The sequence below is a fragment of the Sorex araneus genome, chromosome 4 (assembly GCF_027595985.1).
Source record: "Sorex araneus isolate mSorAra2 chromosome 4, mSorAra2.pri, whole genome shotgun sequence".
NCBI classification, from domain to species: domain Eukaryota; kingdom Metazoa; phylum Chordata; class Mammalia; order Eulipotyphla; family Soricidae; genus Sorex; species Sorex araneus.
The window spans coordinates 194,997,476-195,017,800 of NC_073305.1; the positions used below are offsets into that span (position 1 = coordinate 194,997,476).

At 43.3% G+C, this 20,325-nt stretch overlaps 1 protein-coding gene across 1 annotated transcript; it reads right to left on the reverse strand.

Annotated features, from left to right (window-relative positions):
• Nucleotides 1–5,831: 5,831 nt before the first annotated feature.
• Nucleotides 5,832–6,767, reverse strand: LOC129404394 (olfactory receptor 2AE1-like). The gene has a single exon (XM_055136773.1). It carries the CDS (start codon nucleotides 6,765–6,767, stop codon nucleotides 5,832–5,834), a length of 936 nt encoding a protein of 311 aa, XP_054992748.1.
• Nucleotides 6,768–20,325: the final 13,558 nt, after the last annotated feature.

Consider the following 20,325-nt stretch of genomic DNA (forward strand, 5'->3'; position numbering starts at 1 on the left):
ATTTATCAGAAACTCCAGGAGCTCTTGAAAGAAGAGGGTTTGGACATCGTCCCTGATAAGGTTCAGAAGGTGGCCCCTTTTTCCATCCTTGGCACTATGATCTGGCTCTACCATGCTACTCCTCTAAAGCCCCAGCTCAGTGTACAGGAAACCTATACTCTCCCTGAGATGCAAAGACTCTTAGGAGAGATTAACTGGCTCTGAACCTGGATCCCTATTTCCTCAGGACAGCTTGCCCCCTTGTTCTCAGTATTGAGAGTATGAGAGCTGGCAGATGTTTTTGAACTCGGGAGGGCCTACGGAAAGAGCTGCGCTAGGAGAGGTTCAGAGGGCCTTGGACAGAGCTTCTCTGAACTGGTTTGACTCCAAAAAAGAGCTAGAGCTCTTGATAATTGCAGGCAAAGGAACTCTGTTAGCAGTAATCGTCCAGGAAGGAGACCCCCTCCAGTGGGTACACCTGTCACTTGGGGGATGTCCCAGAGTTTATTCCCCTAGGGATCAGATGGCTGACCTAATCCAATGAGGCAGGGACCTAGCACTTCGGCATTATGTCCAAGAGCCAAATACAATAATTGTTCCCTCGCGGCTTGGAGACCTGCAATGGACAATGAGTGACAATGATAGAATGGCAGTACCCTTGAACTATTCCAAGGAAAGATCGCTTGCCACTATGGGCCATATAGATGGGTATTCGCCTTTTCCCGCCTAGACTGGAAAGATCCTACTTTATTTCAAAACAAACCCATAAAGGGTGGTATAGAAGTGTACACAAATGGTGGACAGAGAGGAGTAGCCATTATCATTAGAGGGCATGAGGTTATCTCTTACTTACATGAGTGCACTGGCGCAGATTATTCAAAGAACTCTTTGCTGTGGTCATAGCCTTACAGAAAGTTCCACAGCCTATGAACTTGTTTACAGATTCTTTACATGTATCTAATTTACTGCCAGGCCTACCATTTTCTTATATCAGGCTAGATGACAAACCCATTACACCGCTTATGATCCAGGCAAGTACTGAATTGCAAAAAAAGAGAACACCCTCTTAGGTGAACTTAGAGGGCACCAAGGACTGCAGGGGCTCTTATCTGAGGGAAACTCCCAAGCAGACCAACTGGCCTCTTAAGTGAAGTGGCAAGATAGGCCAGGAGATCACGCTGAGGCCCTACATCAACTTACCCTCGATAATTGGAGAGGGCTGAAGGTGCGTTTACCAAATATAGCCGTGTCAGAACTAAATCGAATTGTCAGGACTTGCGTCACCTGCAAACCCTTTTGACAAGTCCTGCCTTTGCAAGGGCCCGTGGTCAACCCAATGGGCTCAAGCTCAACACCCTTTGGCAAACGGATTTTACCCACTATGCATTATTTGACAAATTAAAATACATCTTTGTGAGTGTGGATACATGCTCTAAGGCCTGCTGGGCTCCTGCCCACACTGGAGAAATGCCAAAGCACATCATCTCCCATTACCTACAGTGCTTTGCCACCCTGGGCTACCAGCTAAAGTTAAAACTGATAATGTCCCCTGCTTCACTAGTAAAACATTTCAGTATTTCCTGAAAAATGGGACATCCAGCATTTTACTGGTATACCATACAACCCACAGGGACAAGCAATTGTACAGTGATGTAATCAAACCCTGAAAAAACAGGTTTTAAAACAAAAAGGGCAAGCCAGCCCTCACTAGCAGTTAGGGCTTGCACTCTTCTCACTAAATATATTACATTTTTCAAAAGAAGATTCCCACACGCCTTTTCACCAGCACAGACAACAACAGGAGGCATGACCATAGATTCTGGTCTGATGGAAAGATCCCTCCACATAGCAATGGAAAGGCCCAGACCCACTCATTACCTTGGGTCGAGGTTTTGGGTGTGTATTCCCTGTTTCTGAGCCCCAACTTATCTGGGTGCCTGCAAGGACCCTAAAATATGTAGGTCCGGACAATACCCAGGGGTGTGATAGTGCCTTTGAGGAAGATATCCCTTCTGCCTAATCTCTAGAAGGCAATCCCTTTCTGGACCATGATATTCCTTGTGGTCCCCATGGATGCTGCCGAATTTAAGCCATACAATCTCACCTGGGAACTCAGCCTAGTGGGGAGCGACAGACTGGTGGTCTCAATCACAGAACAACATCCGGTTGGGACCTGGTTCCCCAAGATTAGATTCGACCTATGTGACCTGATAGAGCTCGAGTGGGATATGTCTATCCAAAACCCAAGACAACTGGACTATGGGTGCCAAGGTCCAGGGCCTAATGTGGGGATTCAGAGGCACTATTTTTATGTGTGCCTTGGAACAAGAAACCATGGGAAATGTGGAGGTGTATCAGACTACTTTTGCAAAAGCTGGGACTGTGTTAGTACTGGACATATAGGCTGGCAGCCACCATACAAGGATGACCTTATTAAGGTTACAAAGAAATGGGCTGGAACGAATTGGGGAAAATGTAGGGGAAAGTGTTTACCTGTAGAAGTGAGCTTTACTGAGATAGCGGAGAAGGCTACCAGCTGGTACTCAGGAAATACCTGGGGACTTAGATTGTATGCCACAGGTACTGACCTGGGTGTGGTGTTTATGCTGGAACTTAGAGTGTTACCGCTTGAATTGCATGCTAATGTTGGCCCCAAAAAGGCACTCCATGCAGTCCCCGCACTCCCTGCGTGGTTACATGCACCCCCTGCAAAGCCACCCATGCCCTCTGCAAAGCTACTCACTCTCAGACCTACCCCAATCCTTGCTACAAAGCAAAAGCAAATACCCACTCCCAGGCCTAACCAGACCCCTGCTATGAAGCAAACGCAAACGCCCACTTCTGAACATACCCCGGTTCATGTTACAAGGCTCGAACATTAGCACCCACGTCAAATCTTATTTCTAAATCAACCACCCCAAAACCCTCCTGGCGAGATCCCATGATTAACATGGTAGAAGGTAGTTATTAACTCCTTAATGCTTCTGCCCCAAACTTAACCCATTCCTGCTGGCTATGTCTTACTACACGTCCTCCCTTTTATGAGGCCATTGGATTGAACGGCAAAGTCATCTTCTCCAGTGAGCCTAACCCAAAGCAATGTGCTTGAGGAGGTGATAGAGGGGAAAATCACCTTACAGGGATTTAGGGGGAAGGGACTCTGTTTGGGCACAATCCCAATAGAAGAGCAGCGTCTGTGTGCCAATGGGGTAGGAACCGATATTGAGTCAGAAAAATGGATGATTCCACCTCCATCTGGGTGGTGGGCATGCTTTTGTACTGGTATAACCCCTTTTCTGTCCACTGCTGTTATTGAAAATTTAGATAAATTTTGTGTGATGGTTACTGTGCTCCCCCGAATCCTTTACTATAAAGGAGATTCTCTACCCCCCACGGATAACCTCAGAAGAGGGAAGTGATAACCACTCTAACCATAGCCACGCTGTTTGTAATTGGACTGGCGGGAGCCGGGACTGGTATCACTTCACTCGCGACCCAGTAGAGCAGATTCTCATCCCTCCTAGCAGCCATTGATGACGACTTGGAGAGGATCGAGACCTCCACCAATCATCTTGAGAAATCCCTGATGTCCCTATCAGAGGTGGCATTGCAGAACAGGAAACGACTGGACTTATTAATGTTGTAAGGGGGGGGTGCACCGCATTAGGGAAGAGTGTTGTTTTTAAGCTGACCACACTGGAGTTGTACGTGATTCTATAGCTATGTTGAGAGATGGGTTAGCTAAGTGAAAGAGGGAGTGTGAGGCACAAGAAAGATGGTTTGAGAGATGGTTTAGCATGTCACCCTGGCTTACCACACTTTTGTCTTCCCTGCCTAGACCGGTCATTTTGCTATTGCTACTTGTAACACTTGGGCCATGTATTATAAACCGCCTTGTTCTGATGATAAGTACCCAATTTGGAGCCGTGGTGATGCTCACCCGTGCAATAGATAAACTTGCAGACCCTCGACCAGGAGATGGAGCTTGGGTGCAGGTGGCCATGGAAGGAGTGCGTGAGTGTGCCTCATAGCCACCACGCGGGTAGAAACACTAGGTCAGAGAGCCAGAGACGAGTAAGACCTTAGAGGAGGCAACCTAAGACAGGCCCGACCCCTAAGGCCCTGTGCCAGCCCTCCACCCAGAAAGGCGCCCTGGTTGAGGAGATAATGGAATGAAACTTGAAAGTCACCACTTGTGTGAAGCTAGCATGCCAGATCTTGAGAGGCAGGGAACATAAATCATTAGATAACATCTGTAAAGGGCACAGCAAAATGTTTATGTCAAGAGTTGTAACCAGGTGTCCATAATATTCACACCACCCTAAGGTTTGACTATAAAAATCAGTGTGTAAGAGCCAATAAAATGAGAGTTGTTTGACCTCCAACTCTCCCCCTTCTGTGTGGTTCTTTCTCAGTGGTGGCGATGTGGGTGGCCGCGGTGCGCAGAGAGTCAGGGCAGAGACTTGTCCCTCTCCTACTCCTTCTTTTCTAGAGAGTAAGTCCGGTGGCTGGGTAATCCTACCCCAGTTTGCCAGGGTCAACTGGCCAGAATCCGGATAACAGACTATCGTTGCCACTGTAAATTCGCATTCAAAACGATCTAAATTGTTTCTATATTGCCCTTTCTGCACTGTTCACTGAATCTTTGTGTGACAGAAAAACTTTTATGGGTTTTTATTTGGGGTCTTTCTTTGATCACTTTTGTTTTGTTTGGGGCCAACCTGGCAACTACTCCTGGCTCTGCACTCAGCAATGAAGAAATTATTCCTTGTGGTGCTCAGAGGACCATGTGGGATTCCTGGGATCAAACCTGGGCATACGCAAGGCAAGCGCCTACTCACTGTACTACATCTCACTAAATCTTATGTCTTAACCTAACCCCCAATATTGGAGGTGAGGTCCCTTGGGAGATGATTAAGTCATCAGTAGAATTAGGGCCTTAGAAGGGGCTTTTCTTGGGGAGGGAGTGATAGAACAGCGGGTGGAGTGTTTGCCTCCCATGCAGACAACCTGGGTTCAATTCCCAGGATCTATTATGGTCCCCTGAGCACCGCCAGGAGTTAATTCCTGAGTGCATGAGCCAGGAGTAACCACTGTGCATCGCCGGGTGTGACAACCCCCCAAAAGGGGGGGGGGTTCTCATTACTTCAACAATGAGAGAGATGTCCATGTTGAACCATGAGTTTACACTCACGAGACACAACACTCAAACTCCAACTTTTAAAAACCATAACTAGTATTTTCTGCTTCACCTGTCTCTCAAGATTTGTAAAAGCACTTGTAATAAAATATCTGTAACCTTTAACTTTTTGTATGGCCATAGATTCATATGTGTCTAAAGAGATACAGAAAAATGTGTGTGACCCTACCCCCAGGTTCTTTTGGGTTTTCCAACCTTACAAATTGTTTGGAAATAAAATCATGGGGCCAGAGCGATAGTACAGTGAGGAGGGCGTCTTCCTTGCATGCAGCTGACCCGGATTTGATCCCCAGCATCTCATATAGTTCCCTGAGCAAAGCCATGATTAATTCCTAAGTGCAGAACCAGGAGTAATTCCTGAAGATCACTGGGTGTGACACAAAAACAAAAACAAAAAGAAGTGAAAACTAATTGTGCTTTATGCTGCCAATATAAAGGACAAGTTTAGTATAATGGCACAACAAATAACATGATAGTCTATGAGACTTAGATCCCCAAAACCAAGTTAGAATGCAAGAATTGTGTATTAACCACCTTACTTTTAAGCAATTGGAGGACATCTTGATACCAAACTCTAAAAGCTTCGGTCTTATCCAGATTGAGAATCTTACAGTATTCTACTCAGTACACAAGGCAACTACAACTAGAGTCTTTAAATGACCACATGTCTCCCCAGCACCCTCTTCACAGCCTTAGCCACATCCTTATTGCGGAGAGTATAAATCATAGGATTCAGGGCCGGGGTGATGATGCTATAGAACACGGAACCAACCTTATCTTGCAGTGGAGTGCGCTGGGATCTGGGTCTCATATATGAGAAGATGCAGGTACCAAACCAGAAAGAAACCACAGTCAGATGAGAGCTACAAGTGGCAAAGGCATTTCTCTTACTCCCAGCAGATCTCATCTGAATGACACTGTGTATGATGAAGCCATAGGAGATAGAGACCAAGAGAATTGGGAAGAGGAGGAACATGATCCCACTGATATAAACAGTCTTCTCATACTCAGTGATGTCTCCGCATACCAATTTCACAACAGCAGGAAACTCACAATAGAAGTGGTGGATTGTTCGAGACCCACAGAAAGGGAAATGCATCAAGATTATGGTATGAATGAAGGAGTTCATGGATGCTGCCAACCATGACGTAACAGCCATCATCAGAGCCACCTTCCTGCTCATGATAACAGCATAATGCAGTGGGTGACAGATGGCAACATAACGGTCATAGGACATGAGAGTCAGGAGCACACATTCGGCCCCTCCAACTGCCAAGTAGAGGAAGTGCTGGGTGGCACAGCCCACGAAGGAGATGGACTTCCTGCCTGACAGGTAGTTGGCAGCCATCTTGGGGATGATGGTGATGAGGACCATTAGGTCCATGAGGGACAGCTGGCTGAGCAGGAAGTACATGGGGGTGTGCAGCCGACGGTCAGCACAGATGAGGAGGATGGTCAGGGAATTGCCACTCAGAGCAACAAGGGCGACCACCATGGTCAAGGAGAAAAGAAAGACGTGGGTGAGAGAGTCATCGAAGAGCCCTTCGAGGATGAAGTCGGCCAGCGAGGACTGATTGCTCTGCCTCATCACCCTTCCCAGTCGTTCGGACACAGGAAGTGGAGATAAAAATTATATATATTAGAAATCTCAGATTTAGTATACTTAACACCAGGTACATTTTATTCTGAAAGTTTTGAAAGAAGAGTGTTTCTATTACTATTCAACAATTCTAAATTAAAGCATCATAAAGAGAGACAGAACCTAACTAGTTTTTCTTACAGGAAATTCAGAAATTCCCGTATTTATGGACTTCTAATTTGAGTCTCAGGTCACACCATCCAGTGTTTGGAGGATGCTCTCAGTTCCATGCAGAGGGATGCTCTACCAGTGCTCCAGTGTTCCTGCTGTTCCCGGTGCTGGAACCTAGGGCTCTAGCAATCAAGAGCTGCCCTCAAGACTTCCACCCAAGTTTATAAACTCTAAAGTAGCAAGCTTCAACTAGTTCCTTATCATTAAACATGAACTATATATATATATACACACATGTACACTTTTATACATGCAGAAACCCACATATAATAGAATTTCTAAGCATATATGCATGTTAATTTTATGTGTTCTGTGCATTAAAACTACACACTTATATTTTTGCTTATTATATCAATCAGGACTCAACCTGAAAATTGAACCACTAAGAAATCTTAAATATTTGTGACTGGAGGGATAGTAGAGTGGATATGGCACTTGCCCTCCATGTGGCCAATACGGGTTCAATTTCCAACACCCCATCTAGTCCCTCAAACACCATCAGGAGTGATCTCTGAGCACAAAGCCAGGAATACTCACTGAGCACAGCTGTGTGTGTCCCAAAACAAAAAAAAAAGTAAATACTCATTTTACATATTCATTTAATAGTATACACTGAACCTTACCTCTAGGGACTGTGATCTGGTTAAGACTCTGTGTAATGCAGTCTACAGTCCTCCGCTCTACCAGCTGAGCTATCGAAGGGGAAGGACTGGAGCGATAGCACAGCTGTTGGGCATTCACCTTTCTAGCGGCCAACCAGAGTTCGATTCCTCCGCCCCTCTCGAAGAGCCCGGCAAGCTACCAAGAGTATTGAGCCCTCATGGCAGAGCCTGGCAAGCTACCCATGCATATTGAATATGTTAAAAACAGTAACAATAAGTCTCTCAATGAGAGACATTAATGGTGCCCGCTCGAGCAAATCGATGAGCAACAGGGTGACAGTGACAGTGACAGTAATGCAGTCATTTCTCTTAATTGAATCACTGTGAGATAGACCATCAAAAAGCTATTCATGATTGGGTTCCAAATATACAATGTTCCAACAACCATCCCTCCACCTGTGTCCATTTCCCATACCAATGTTCCCAGTTTTCCTCCCATTATCCCCTGCATTTCACCCTACCTGCCTCTACTCTATGTCAGGCACCTCTTTCTCTCTGTCTGTCTCTCTCTCTCTGTCTTTCTTTCTCCTCCCCCTTCAATGCAGTCACCTCTGTGTCTGGTGCTAGACCTCAGAGTCTGTGCGGCTAGCAATTGGAAGGGATGATGAATCTGTGTGATAGATCAAGGACATGCTGGAGCCCCCGAGCATGAGCTATCACCATCAAGGGCACACTAGACCAGTTTCTACTGCCGCTCACTTGTTGCTGTGGTTATCACACAGAAGCAGGGCCCTTCCTAATTGGGCACAACACACACACTGATCAGTGGTAGGAGAGATGAAAAGAGCCCAGGGGAAGGGAGAGTATCGGCAGAGCTGGCTGCTACTCAACACCAATGAGTTGGGCAGGAAAATGGTCAGCAAGGAGTGGAAATGACAGAAATACTGTATCCCTTCTGCCCTCTGAATCCCTTCAAGCATCTCCCCATGCTCACCTGAACCAGAAACAATCAAACAAACAAACAAAAACAGGAAGCCTGGGAAATGTAGCTTGCCCTAGCCAGACTAAAATACTGAAAAGCTTTTTGAGACATTTCATGCCAAATTGGGACACACAAACACACACACACACATTAACACACACATCTCCTTAAACCATATGTCATGTCAAAATAAACATAATCAATTCATCCTTTTTTCCTAACACGACTATTCTTCATATGAACAAAATATAGTATTGTCTTTCCCAGAAGATAATACAAAGTATGTGTATTATCTTTGGTTGATGTTCTTCTTCTCCTGTCTTATTCAGGACATTTATTCTTGTCCTGTCTTGATTATCTGTAACTTAAAAACAAAAAAATTGATATACATATTTAAAATATACTCAGATGCAAACAAGGAAGGAATAGTCTCTATGATTGTATGTATAATGGCTCCCATATGGAACTGCAAGCATATCCATATGGATGTCTGTGAGAGCTCTTTCTAGTCACTCTTGTTAATGCTCAAAACAATATAACCATGGCACTGGGAGGAGGCTGTGTAAGTGCTCATTAACATGAACTTCCACTCACCCGAGCAATCTCACTGGACTCTGATGGAATCCCAATCTGCCCGTTGTGAAGAACAACACTTATCCCAGATATGGAATCATTCCTGTAGGCATCAGCCAGTTACTGAGTGCATGGGAGCTTGCTATCCGGGAAGAGACTCTAACTGCAAGAGACATCTTTTCCTGGAAATGTATTTGTCTCTTTTGAGTGCAGTGCTTCTGTCACAGTACAAGCCTTGGATCTGTGGAATGTTTTGTTCGCCATAATGACATTCCATGAAGCATTGCTTCTGATTAAGAACCCACTTCACAACATCTGATGTCTGTGACTTGGTTCCTGATCATGTGGTTCTCTCGTCTTAACATGTTCTCCATCATCCTGAAACAGTGATTTGACAGAACAGAGGAAAGACCTTTGAGGTATAATTATAGCAACAGCTAGTTGAAAACAATTACTTTCAGATCAGTGTCATTTCGGAGATAATAGAAGCATGAGAAGTATATTGACTGGTATGAATTATTCTGGTTATTTGAAATTGGGTTGGAGATAAGTAACATCCTGGAATGCAGGCATCTTTCCAGGGTTCTTTTCTGTAATCCAAAGTACTGAGATGAAAGTTAGCAGAAAAATAACAAACAATCAATACACACAGAACAGTTAGTGGCACTCATACTTCAGGAATGAGACCTGGATCACCCAACCAGAAAAATAAGAGTATGGGTAACTGTGGACAAAGGGATTAAGGAATGGATTGTCAAAGAACATATGAATAACACCAACAATAAAACCTGAGCAGCTGCAGAAACTAAAGTGCAACAGCTACATGCATTTCCCCCAGTTTGGATAAGACTTATATATGCGTGTCACTTATTTTTGCTGTCTTGCCCCAACCATAATTTTTAACATAAATTTTATTATTTATAGATAACCTCATATCTGAATACTTAGCAAAATATATAAAGGGGTAAATAAATGGAATCAATTCAGAATTAATTCATAAATAAAATTGATAAATAAGGGATTTTGTATATGACTATTGGTGAAGAGGTAGTCTGTTTTATATCCCCTATTTGGGAAAATATGAAACTCGAAGGAAGCGTTGAAATTGAGATTGTTGTCTCATGTTGGGTGCAAAGATAGCTTGATATTGCCTATATTCGGTGAATAAGTGTGGTCAAAGAGATGTGTATCAATGTCACATTGACGCATACAAAGAAACCTATGTACCTGGAAAAAAAGCAAGAAGTATGTCCTGGGTAGAAATGAGAGTCTCTGAATATGAATAAGGTCAATAAAACAAAGTTTATGATACTTAACCAGACAAATTTTCCAAATGGTCTTTATTATAATTGTCACATAAATACTAATCAGACTGAGTGCTAAACAGCACTGAGTGCTAAACATCCTAAACAGGATGAAACCCACCTGAAACTGAAAATTATGACCAAAATAGACACTCTATAATTCTTTGTAATTTTCCTCATAAACATCTCCTGAGATCTTATGCATTCCAGGTTATATGTTTACATTTTGAAACAAAAATAGAAGAATGTGTATTCTTCAGACAATAATTTGGCTGCTACAAAAGAGGGCAAATATATCACTCTTTGCCTTTCTGCTGCCAAACACATCTTATGGCTATATAAGAGCTCATTTTCCCTTACACCAACCTCCCCCTCTTACTCTCATCCAGCTGAGAAAGCCACCCATGTTCCTTTAACCTAGGGCGATATTCTCCCTTCTCTTCCCTCCGCTGGTCTCCATCATCTCTGTAGATTTCCATATCAAACTGATTTGTGACCTGCAAATGACCTTTTTCTCTGCCTTCTCAGGAAGCTTTCCTCTGAACTGACCAACCTCACTTTCTGCCCTAACTGATTAGAAAGCAAGCTGGCAGTGCCAGGTTCTAAAATTAGTTTCCTGGAGACCCCTCTCCAACCTTAACTTACCTGAGATTTGCTCTGCAAGACGATAGGCAGGGAGCTGGCTATGCCCACATTAACTCATAGACTGGCCTTTGACCATGCAAGGAAACCTTTTCTGAGGTTGCTCATCTACCTTCCTTCTCCAACCACAGAAATCTCCATTAATGGGGAACTGTCCTGGAGGAGAATGTTGTCCACACAGACATTTTTTATACTAATTTCTTGGGAGCAGGTTACCACCAGGACAACAAAACATGATACTGTGTGATGCTCATATAATATGGTCCCAGATTTTGACCTCCCTCGGAACTCAGTAGGAACTTGGAACTAACTGAACTCCTTTAAACTCTGCTAGAAGGAGCCTGGAATCAGACCTAAACTTACTCCAACTCTCTCTAGGCAAGAAGAACACTGAGGCCTTGGACAATAAGAATGTCCATAAATGCTACCTGGTAGAGATGTCTTAATGCCAATGTTTATCATCAATGAGTGCAGAGCCAAAAGAAAGGTTGTTTGAATTTTTGGCTTTCCTCGATCTCTGAAGCTTTCTCTGCTCAGCTTCATCTAGAATAAGAAAAGAATTGGGCTCAAGCCCTGCGGACTTAGAATAAGTTCCTTGCTCACTGCATGGATGTTTCTTTGGCAAGAGTCACAGAGTTTACAGTGAGGACAGACTTAGCTGGACTCAGCCAAGGAGAAGAAAGAGGGAATCACTTGTGAGATAGGAAACAGCACCTTACCCGGAGCACCAGGCTTTCTGTCAGCTATGGCTAATTGTGGACACTAAATATCTGACCAGAGGGATTCCAGCACAGGGACACATCCTGAACCTCTGCTGGAGACCCAGTCCTCAAGATGCCAATTAGACTTGCCATGAGTACTGAGTTAAGAATTCCCAAAGGGCTTTTTCTGCAGATTGTTCTAGGGAGCTGGGCAATGAGACAGTTCTGGTATGTGGCAGCAAGAAGGAAAACATGGGAATATCCTCTCCAAAGTCCATTTCTTCAGGGGAGAAACAATTTCTAATGTTCCTGGTTAGATTTTCATCTTGGGAGTCACAAGAAACACGTGACATATCTATTATCTTAAGTTACTAGTCATTTTTTTCTAGACTTATTAATAAATGTAAGTGATAGATCTTTCATCAGAACATAAAAACGCTTGATTTTGCTCTAAAACATTCCTTTGTACATGGCCCAGAGAAATAGGACAGGGGCTTAGGTTCTTAGCTTGCATCCCACTAGCTGTGGTTTGAATCCTCTGCCCAAAGGCAAACCGAAAAGATCCCTTATATGTACACATCCACATATTGATGCCAAAGGAGCTAATTTTAACACTTCCATTATACATCAGAGGAAGTAATGAACCAAGGAATGAAGCACTTAGACTTAAAGCCCTGACCAGGAAAAAGTCTGAAATCCAAAATCATCACATGAGATGGATCAATTTTATTATCCAAAGAGCTACTTGCGTTTATTAAAAAGAATTCCAATTGCAATAGACATCTAGCAGAACCTCCACTGTAAAAAACTTTTTAATAAACTCTTTTTAATCAACACTACTATGCACTCTTACACTCAAAAGAATTGAGCCCTGGTGAATATTTCAATACCCATTTTATGATCTGCTTCATGAAACTTCTACTCTAATAGAACCCTAAACGCAGCTGAAATTTTACCTTTTCTCGGGCTTTTTTAAGATATAAAAATTCTTATCGACAGCCTCATGAGTAAAAAATAACAAAATACATAGGATATATTTCCTCATAAAAAAATCTAAAAGTTGAAAATATTACAACCAAAATGTATTGGGTAGCCTGTTATGTCAGATCTTAACTGCCAATAAATTACCTGTAATCAAGAGAAAAAAAAAACAAAGAGCTACTTGCTGGGTAATTTCCATCCTGGCCCATCAGAGCACAGTTTTGATCTTCTTCTCCAACATCAGTCCATTGCAAGTAGCTGTCTAGTGTCCTACTCGGCAATTCCTTTTTTCCAAATCCAGAGTGAAACTGACTGCCATCAAGTTCTCCCTGTGATACATGCCAGAAATCGGCCATTTTCCTGTTCCTTTTCTAGAAGGTGCTGCTCTGGCTGTTTTACCCTTCATGCTTCCCTTCATTCCAGGTTGGGCCTGGAAGATTCCCAGGTGCTACTGCTGACAGGGTTGAGGAAAGTGTATATTCTACTTGCCCCTGGGGTACCAGACCTAAGACCAGGCTGTCTGCAGCTGTGGGCACGCTTCAGGATGCCCTGTGGATGCTAGGGGTTGACAAGGAGGTCAATCTAGATTAACTTTACCCCTTGCCCTTTTGAGGGGGAATGGCCAGTGCGGAGTGCTTCAGATCCTTTTCTGTATTACCTGGGTCTAGCACTCAAGAAGACCCTCCACAGCCTTTGTAAACTTTGGGGTTTCAAGGGATTCTTCAGTCTCAGCCCCGTGCTCTGGGCTAGGAAACCTAGCAGTTGACTGCTCTCTAATGCAAATCTGTCTTTGTTGGGGAGCCACCACTTGAAGGGCTGGGGCGTGGCTCACTGGGAGAGCTTTGCCTTTGCTCCTATGAGGCTCTGGGTCTAATGCTGACACCTAGTGGTCCAAATAAAACACTCATTTCCAGGGGGCTGAAGCGATAGCACAACGGGTAGGGCATTTGCCTTGCACGTGGCTGACCCGGGTTTGATTCCCAGCATCCCATATGGTCCCCTGAGCACTGCCAGGAGTAATTCCTGAGTGCAAAACCAGGAGGAATCCCTGTGCATGGCCAGGTGTGATCCAAAAACCAAAAGAAATAAAAAATAAAAATAAAAAAATAATAAAACACTCATTTCCAGCCACAGGACTAGGTGACAGCCAGGCCCTCTCCCAGCACACAGCTCCTTTTCTTTATAAATGTTGATTGATTTACACCACTCACTAGTTGCTCCAGATTTAAGTAGCTTTCCTTTGCTAAGTTTTCAAAATCTCACTGTACCTGTAAAGATTGAGTTCCAAAAATCCTGAGGCCCCTGCTCAGTCTTAATAAAAGCAGAATCTCAGACTACTCAGAGCAAGAATCCCAAAGAGGAGTCCTGTTGTAATCCTGGCTTAAAGGAGGAAACTCCAATGAGAAAATCAAAAGGGTGAGTGCAACCAGTAATTTCTCGACATTGACATTATCTTCAATACACTAAGATCCACATAAAACACATCCGAGTGTAGAATTCTCTCAGCAGAGTCTTATTCTGGAATACTTCTTGTTTGTTCCACTTGTTTGAGGGAGAACAAAGATGTAGTGTTTCTCAGGGGTTGAGATAATGTCTTGCATCTTCACATGAGTGTGCCCTGAGTTCAATCCCCATCACCACCAGAAAATTAAAAACCATAAAATCAATTTGTTAGAATTTTATAAAAGAAAATTGACCTCCAGCATACTCTCAGTGGTATATTTTCTTCAGTGAAATCTGGAAAGATCCTCTTGAGAGACTATATCAAAGTATAAAAATTTCTCTCAACCCAACAAGTATAAGAAAACTGCAGCAGCAGATAAGGGAAAATCTTGTGATGCAGGTTGAAGCTCATAAAAGGAAAGTCATGGCATAGCACGCTTGAAGTCAAACGGTTCGAAGCAGGACCACAGTAATAGACATGAGGGACCTGCGGAACCACATTTTATTTATTTTTTTTCTTTTTTGAGTCACACCCCCAATGCACAGGGGTTACTCCTGGATTTACATTCAGGAATTACTCCTGGTGGTGCTCAGGGGACCATATGGGATGCTGGGAATCAAACCCGGGTTGGCCACCTGCAAGGCAAATGCCCTACCCGCTATACTATTGCTCCAGCCCTGGCTGTACCACATTTAGGAAGTCCTCAGTCTCAGAATCACGCAGGAACGTATGGATCTGGAAACAAAACTTCCTTGCACATCCCCATTTGCCTCAACCTCACCCTGGGCTCTGGAGTGTGGTCCCTGCTCCCTGTAGCCACCCAGAGCCTAGTGGAGTTAACTAAATTCCTCTACACCTCACTTACCATAAGATGGGTTGATCCTGACTGCCTGGCTCCCAAAATTTTGTGTTAGAATTCAGGGAGTTATATTGCATGCTATCAAGTGAATGACCTGATATATCATGGGTGCAAATTAAAATTAGATTTTTTAAAGCCTCATTCCCTTCTGCCCCTTTTAAATAAAGAGGTGATGGGGGAAATTCTGTACATAATAAGAAAGATAAGAATGAAAATGTAAATTTGAGTGGCAAACCCATTATGAAATAAAAATGGATAAAGGAGGTCTGAGGGCTAATGTTCAGAAACCTTAGCAATAAGAAGTCATATATTGAAACATACAGGCAAAAAAGAGAAAAAATTAAGGACCAATGATTTTAGCATTTTGGAGTGGTGTTCTGATTCTCAGGGTAAATGCATCATTATCTCTGTCAACTATTGCTGGATGAAAAGAATTGAATGCTGCTTATAGCAGTTTGGGAGCATTTGAAATGTGATTCATACAATAAAAGCAATAAAGCGAAGAGAATAAAAGCCAACTGGAGTGAGATTGGCAGAGAGCAAGACACACATATGTGCTAACAATCATGTTCAGTTGGACAAGAGCAAAAGCCATTGTCTTTAAACAATGCTATGGCACCTGGTTGAGTGTAGGAACACAATAAAAGTTGTAAAATGTAACTTATAGTACATTTATTATGAATGTGCATATATACAAAATATATTGTTTTCTTCACTCCTGAACTTTTACTGAAATTCGAAAACCTCTGCAAATATTCTCATATCATCTGTTAGATATCAACCCTGAGTGCTGTAGTCTTCACCAGTGAATTGCCCCTTTCCTCCTCCCAGAGAAGTTTACCATGCCCTTGCTAGCATCCCTAATTTGGTTAAAGTCTATCTTCAACCTTTTCATTTTGTTGGTTATTAACCTAAGTCCTGAAGGCTTCATCAGTGAATTGCATCCTTCTTCCTCCCAGAGAAGCTTAACATGCTCTTGCTAGCATCCCTAATTTAGTTATAGTTTATCTTTAACCTTTCCCTTGTATTTTATCTCTCACTGTCACAGTTCCCCTAAGTCATTCTTGATTACTTATAAGCCAACAGTTTCTGGTAATTCAGAAACCTTGTATTTGTACTGCTTTGTATTTGAAGTGCTATATATTTGTACCTGCTTTTCTATTTCCCCTGTAGCCTTTTTATATTTTACTATAGAGCAATGTTCTTTGCTCTATAGTAAATACAGAAAGACCACTAGTGCTATGCTCCTAATATTTGGGAGCTGATTGACTTTAAAATATACCTGCTCCTGGGCATAATTATTTGGTTTTCATTACTTGACTCAGGCTTCAGTTGCTGTAGTTCCTAACACCCCAGAAGGGATATCCCTCAGTGGGACAGGGATGGACCCAGACAAGTGGCAAAGCTACCCGGCATCAAAATGGCACATTCTAGAAAGTATGGTCTTGATGCAAGCTGTTACAACTTAAGAGTTAGGACCGCCATTGGCAAGGACAAGCTTATCAGGCCTGAGGACTTATTCTGGGATTTACAGTAAAAGCCTTGCTTGCTCTCAGAGCCAGACAACTAAGTGTTAAAAGCCTTGCTTGCCATTTCTACTGTGCTTCTACTGTGCTACTAAAAACAGTAACAATAAGCTTCACGATGAGAGACGTTACCGGTGCCCACTCAAACAAATTGATGAACAACAGGATGACAGTGACAGTGACTGTGCTTTTTTACATCCCTGGGATATATTCCAAGAAGTGGTATTGCGAAGACATATGGAAGCTCAATTTCTGGTTTTTGAAGGACTGTCCATATTGTTTACCAGAAAGGCTGGATCAGTCGGAATTCCCACCAACCGTTTTCCCCACAGCCACGCCAGCATTGGTTGCTTTTGTTCTTTTAAATGTGTGCCGGTCTCCATGGTGTGAAATGATATCTCATTGTTGTCTTGATTTGCATCTTCCTAATCGCTAGCAATGTAGAGCAATTTTTCATGTGCCTCTTGGCCATTTGTATTTCTTTTTTGAGGAAATTTCTGTTCAATTCTTCTCCCCATTGTTGATGGGGTTGGAGGGGTTTATTTATACAATTCTACGAGTGTATTGTATATCCTGGATTTTAATCCCTTATCAAATGGGTATTAGGTAAATATTCTTTCCCATTCTGTGTGCTCTTTATGTATTTTGGTCACTGTTTATTTTGTCTCTTGCCCGCACGCCTGGCTGTCTTCCCCGAGGCCTCTGGAGGGGATGGGCTCCAGTTTCCCTCCCCACCCGGAGCAGAGCTCCCGGTGGCCGAAGACCACCGGAACCTAGCTGCAGCCATGTTAGAGGCCCCTCTCCACACGTTTGTACAGGCCTCATGCATGAAGGTACCGGCAGAGTAACCCAGGTGTGTGTAATTCCATCAATGGTAACATCCAGAGAGAGACTTAAAAGCAAGCTCTCAGAAGAGAGTGATGCAGAGAGTCTCTTGCCCGCATGCTTGGCTGTCTTCCCGGGGCCCCTCGGAGGGGATGGGCTCCAGCTTTACTCCACACCCCGATCAGAGCTCCCGGCAGCTGAAAACCACTGGAACCTAGCTACAGCCATGCTGGAGGCCCCTCTCCACACGTTTGGACATGCCTCATGCACGAAGGTACCGGCAGAGTAACCGAGGTGTGTGTAATCCCAGAAATGGCCAACATCCAGAGAGAGACTTAAAAGCAAGCTCTCAGAAGTGTGCGGCCGCAAAGCGGCCGTACTATATCTTTAGCCAACTTCTCCCTCCGGGAGAAAATGGCAATCTTCTGAGAGTTTCCTGCCCACATGGGAAAGCCTTGCAAGCTTACCGTGGTGTATTCATATGCAAAATCTAGTAACAAGCTGGATCTCATTCCCCTGACCTGAAGAGCCCCCAGTACAATGTTAGGAGGGCCGAGTTGAGATAGACTTCTAAGATCTCAGGGAAAGGACGAAATGAGATGTTACCGAGCCAGCCCGAGAAATAGGTGATTAACAGGATTTCGAGATTCGTGATTCATGTTTATTTTGAAGTGCAGAAGCTTATTAGTTTGATGTAGTCCTATTTGTTTATGTTTGCTTCCACTTGCATGGTCAATGCTGTTTCGCCTTAAAAATGATTTAGCTTCAATGTCATGGAGAGTTCTGCCTACATTTTCTTCTATGAACCTTATAGATTCATGTCTGATATTTAGGTCATTAATCCACTTTGATCTGACTTTTGTGCCTGGCATTATACAGAGGTCAGAGTTCATTTTTTTGCAGGTAGCTATCCAGTTTTCCCAGCACCACTTGTTGAAGAGGCTTTTCTTGTTCCACTTTGCATTTATTACTCCTTTGTCAAAGATTAAGTGACCATATATTTGGGGGTCTGCGACAGGATATTCAACTCTGTTCTATTGGTCTGCAGGCCTGAATTTACCCCAATACCATGCAGCACTGTTCACAATAGCCAAAATGTGGAAACAACCCGAGTGCCCTAAAACAAATGACTGGTTAAAGAAACTTTGGTGCATCTGCACAATGGAATACTATGCAGCTATTAGTAGAGATGAAGTCATGAAATATGCTTATAAATGGATAGACATGGAGAGTATCATGCTAAGTGAAATGAGTCAGAAAGAGAGGGACAGACATAGAGAGCTGCACTCATTTGTGGAGTATAAAAAAAATCACATGAGGCAGACAACCAAGGACAGTAGATACAAGGGCCAAGGCGATTGCCCGATAGGTGGAAGATTGCTTCATGAGTGGAGGGGAGAAGGCAGATGGAATAGAGAAGGAATCACTAAGAAAATGGTGGCTGGAAGAAACAGTTGGGATGGGAGATGTATGCCGAAAGTAGATAATGGACCAAACATGATGACCTCCAGTGTCTGTGTCGCAAGACATAATGCCCCAAAGTAGAAATTGAGTATGGGGAATATTGTCACCAACAGAGGCAGGGAGAGGGTGTGAAAGGGGGTTATACCCAGGACACTGGTGGTGGGGAATGTGTACTGGTGGAGGGATGGATGTTTGATCATTGTGAGATTGTAACCCAAACATGAAATTTTATCAGTATCTCAGGGTGATTCAATAAAATTTAAAAATTAAAAAACACCTTGCTTGATCTCAGCCCAGAAAACTAAGTGTTGGGGTCTTTGTCTCTTACTGTGTTTATCAAAAAAACTCCAAGTATTGATATACAACAATATACAACAGAGGGAAAGATCAAAGCAATGTAAATCTCCCTGGGACACAGAATGTTTTTTTTCTTTTTGGGTCACATCCGGCGATGCACAGGGGATACTCCTCGCTCTGCACTCATGAATTACCCCTGGTGGTGCTCGGGTACCATATGGGATTCTGGAAATCAAACCTGGGTCTGCCACCTGCAAGGCAAACACCCTGCCCACTATGGTATGGTTTCAGCTCCCACTTGAGTTGATCTCCTCAAAATAATTTCCTCTGCCAAATGTTTATCAATGTAAATTATCAATCACACCTATGTTCTTACCTCAACCCCCTTTCAGATGTTCTATAAGTATGCTAGTAACTCTGCATTAATGGGGCCATTATCACCAGCAGGCTGTGGTCCCCTTCTCCCTTTCTCTGTCTCTCTGTTCAGGAGGCAGGGAGGTGGGGAGGCTGGCAGGCACCTCTGGCCACCTAACACACACATGCAGCAGAAGCAGCCCCCATAAATTACTTTGTGAACTCACAATCATCCATACTTCCTTTCAAAACTGCCTTCTGCATTTCTTTTCCATGCTTTGTTATTAAGCAACACATTTATTTATACTATGTAAATATTCTCTGGGGACATACCAGACATCTGTTTTTGATGAGAATAATAATGAGAAAAATAATGAGAAAGGTTTATGATGAAGACTGTTTAGTTTTTCAAACTATCACTGCCAATATATGTCCTCTTTAAAGTTACCTTGTCTTTCTTTTTTTTGGCAACAGGCTGTGATTGTATTCCCAAGTCCTACACTCAGGGGTCACTGCTCTGGTCCTTTGAGGACCATATGGGGTACAGGATATTGAACCTGGGTGAATCACATGTAAGACAATTGCCCTGACCTCTGTACTATTGCTCTGGCTTCTAAGGTAATTTTTATTTGATTTTTTTATTCCTCCCTAGTTCTATAGAAGCTTACTGAACTGTACTTTGCATATAATGAAAATTTGTGTAATCCCCAGACTCCTATGTTTTAGCCTCATCCACAATATCATATTGCAAGGAAGGGGGCGTATAAGGAGGTGGTTAACTC

Coding starts and splice junctions, on each gene's coding strand:
- LOC129404394 (XM_055136773.1), bottom strand. CDS start 6,767: ATGAGGCAGAGCAATCAGTCCTCGCTGGCCGACTTCATCCTCGAAGGG.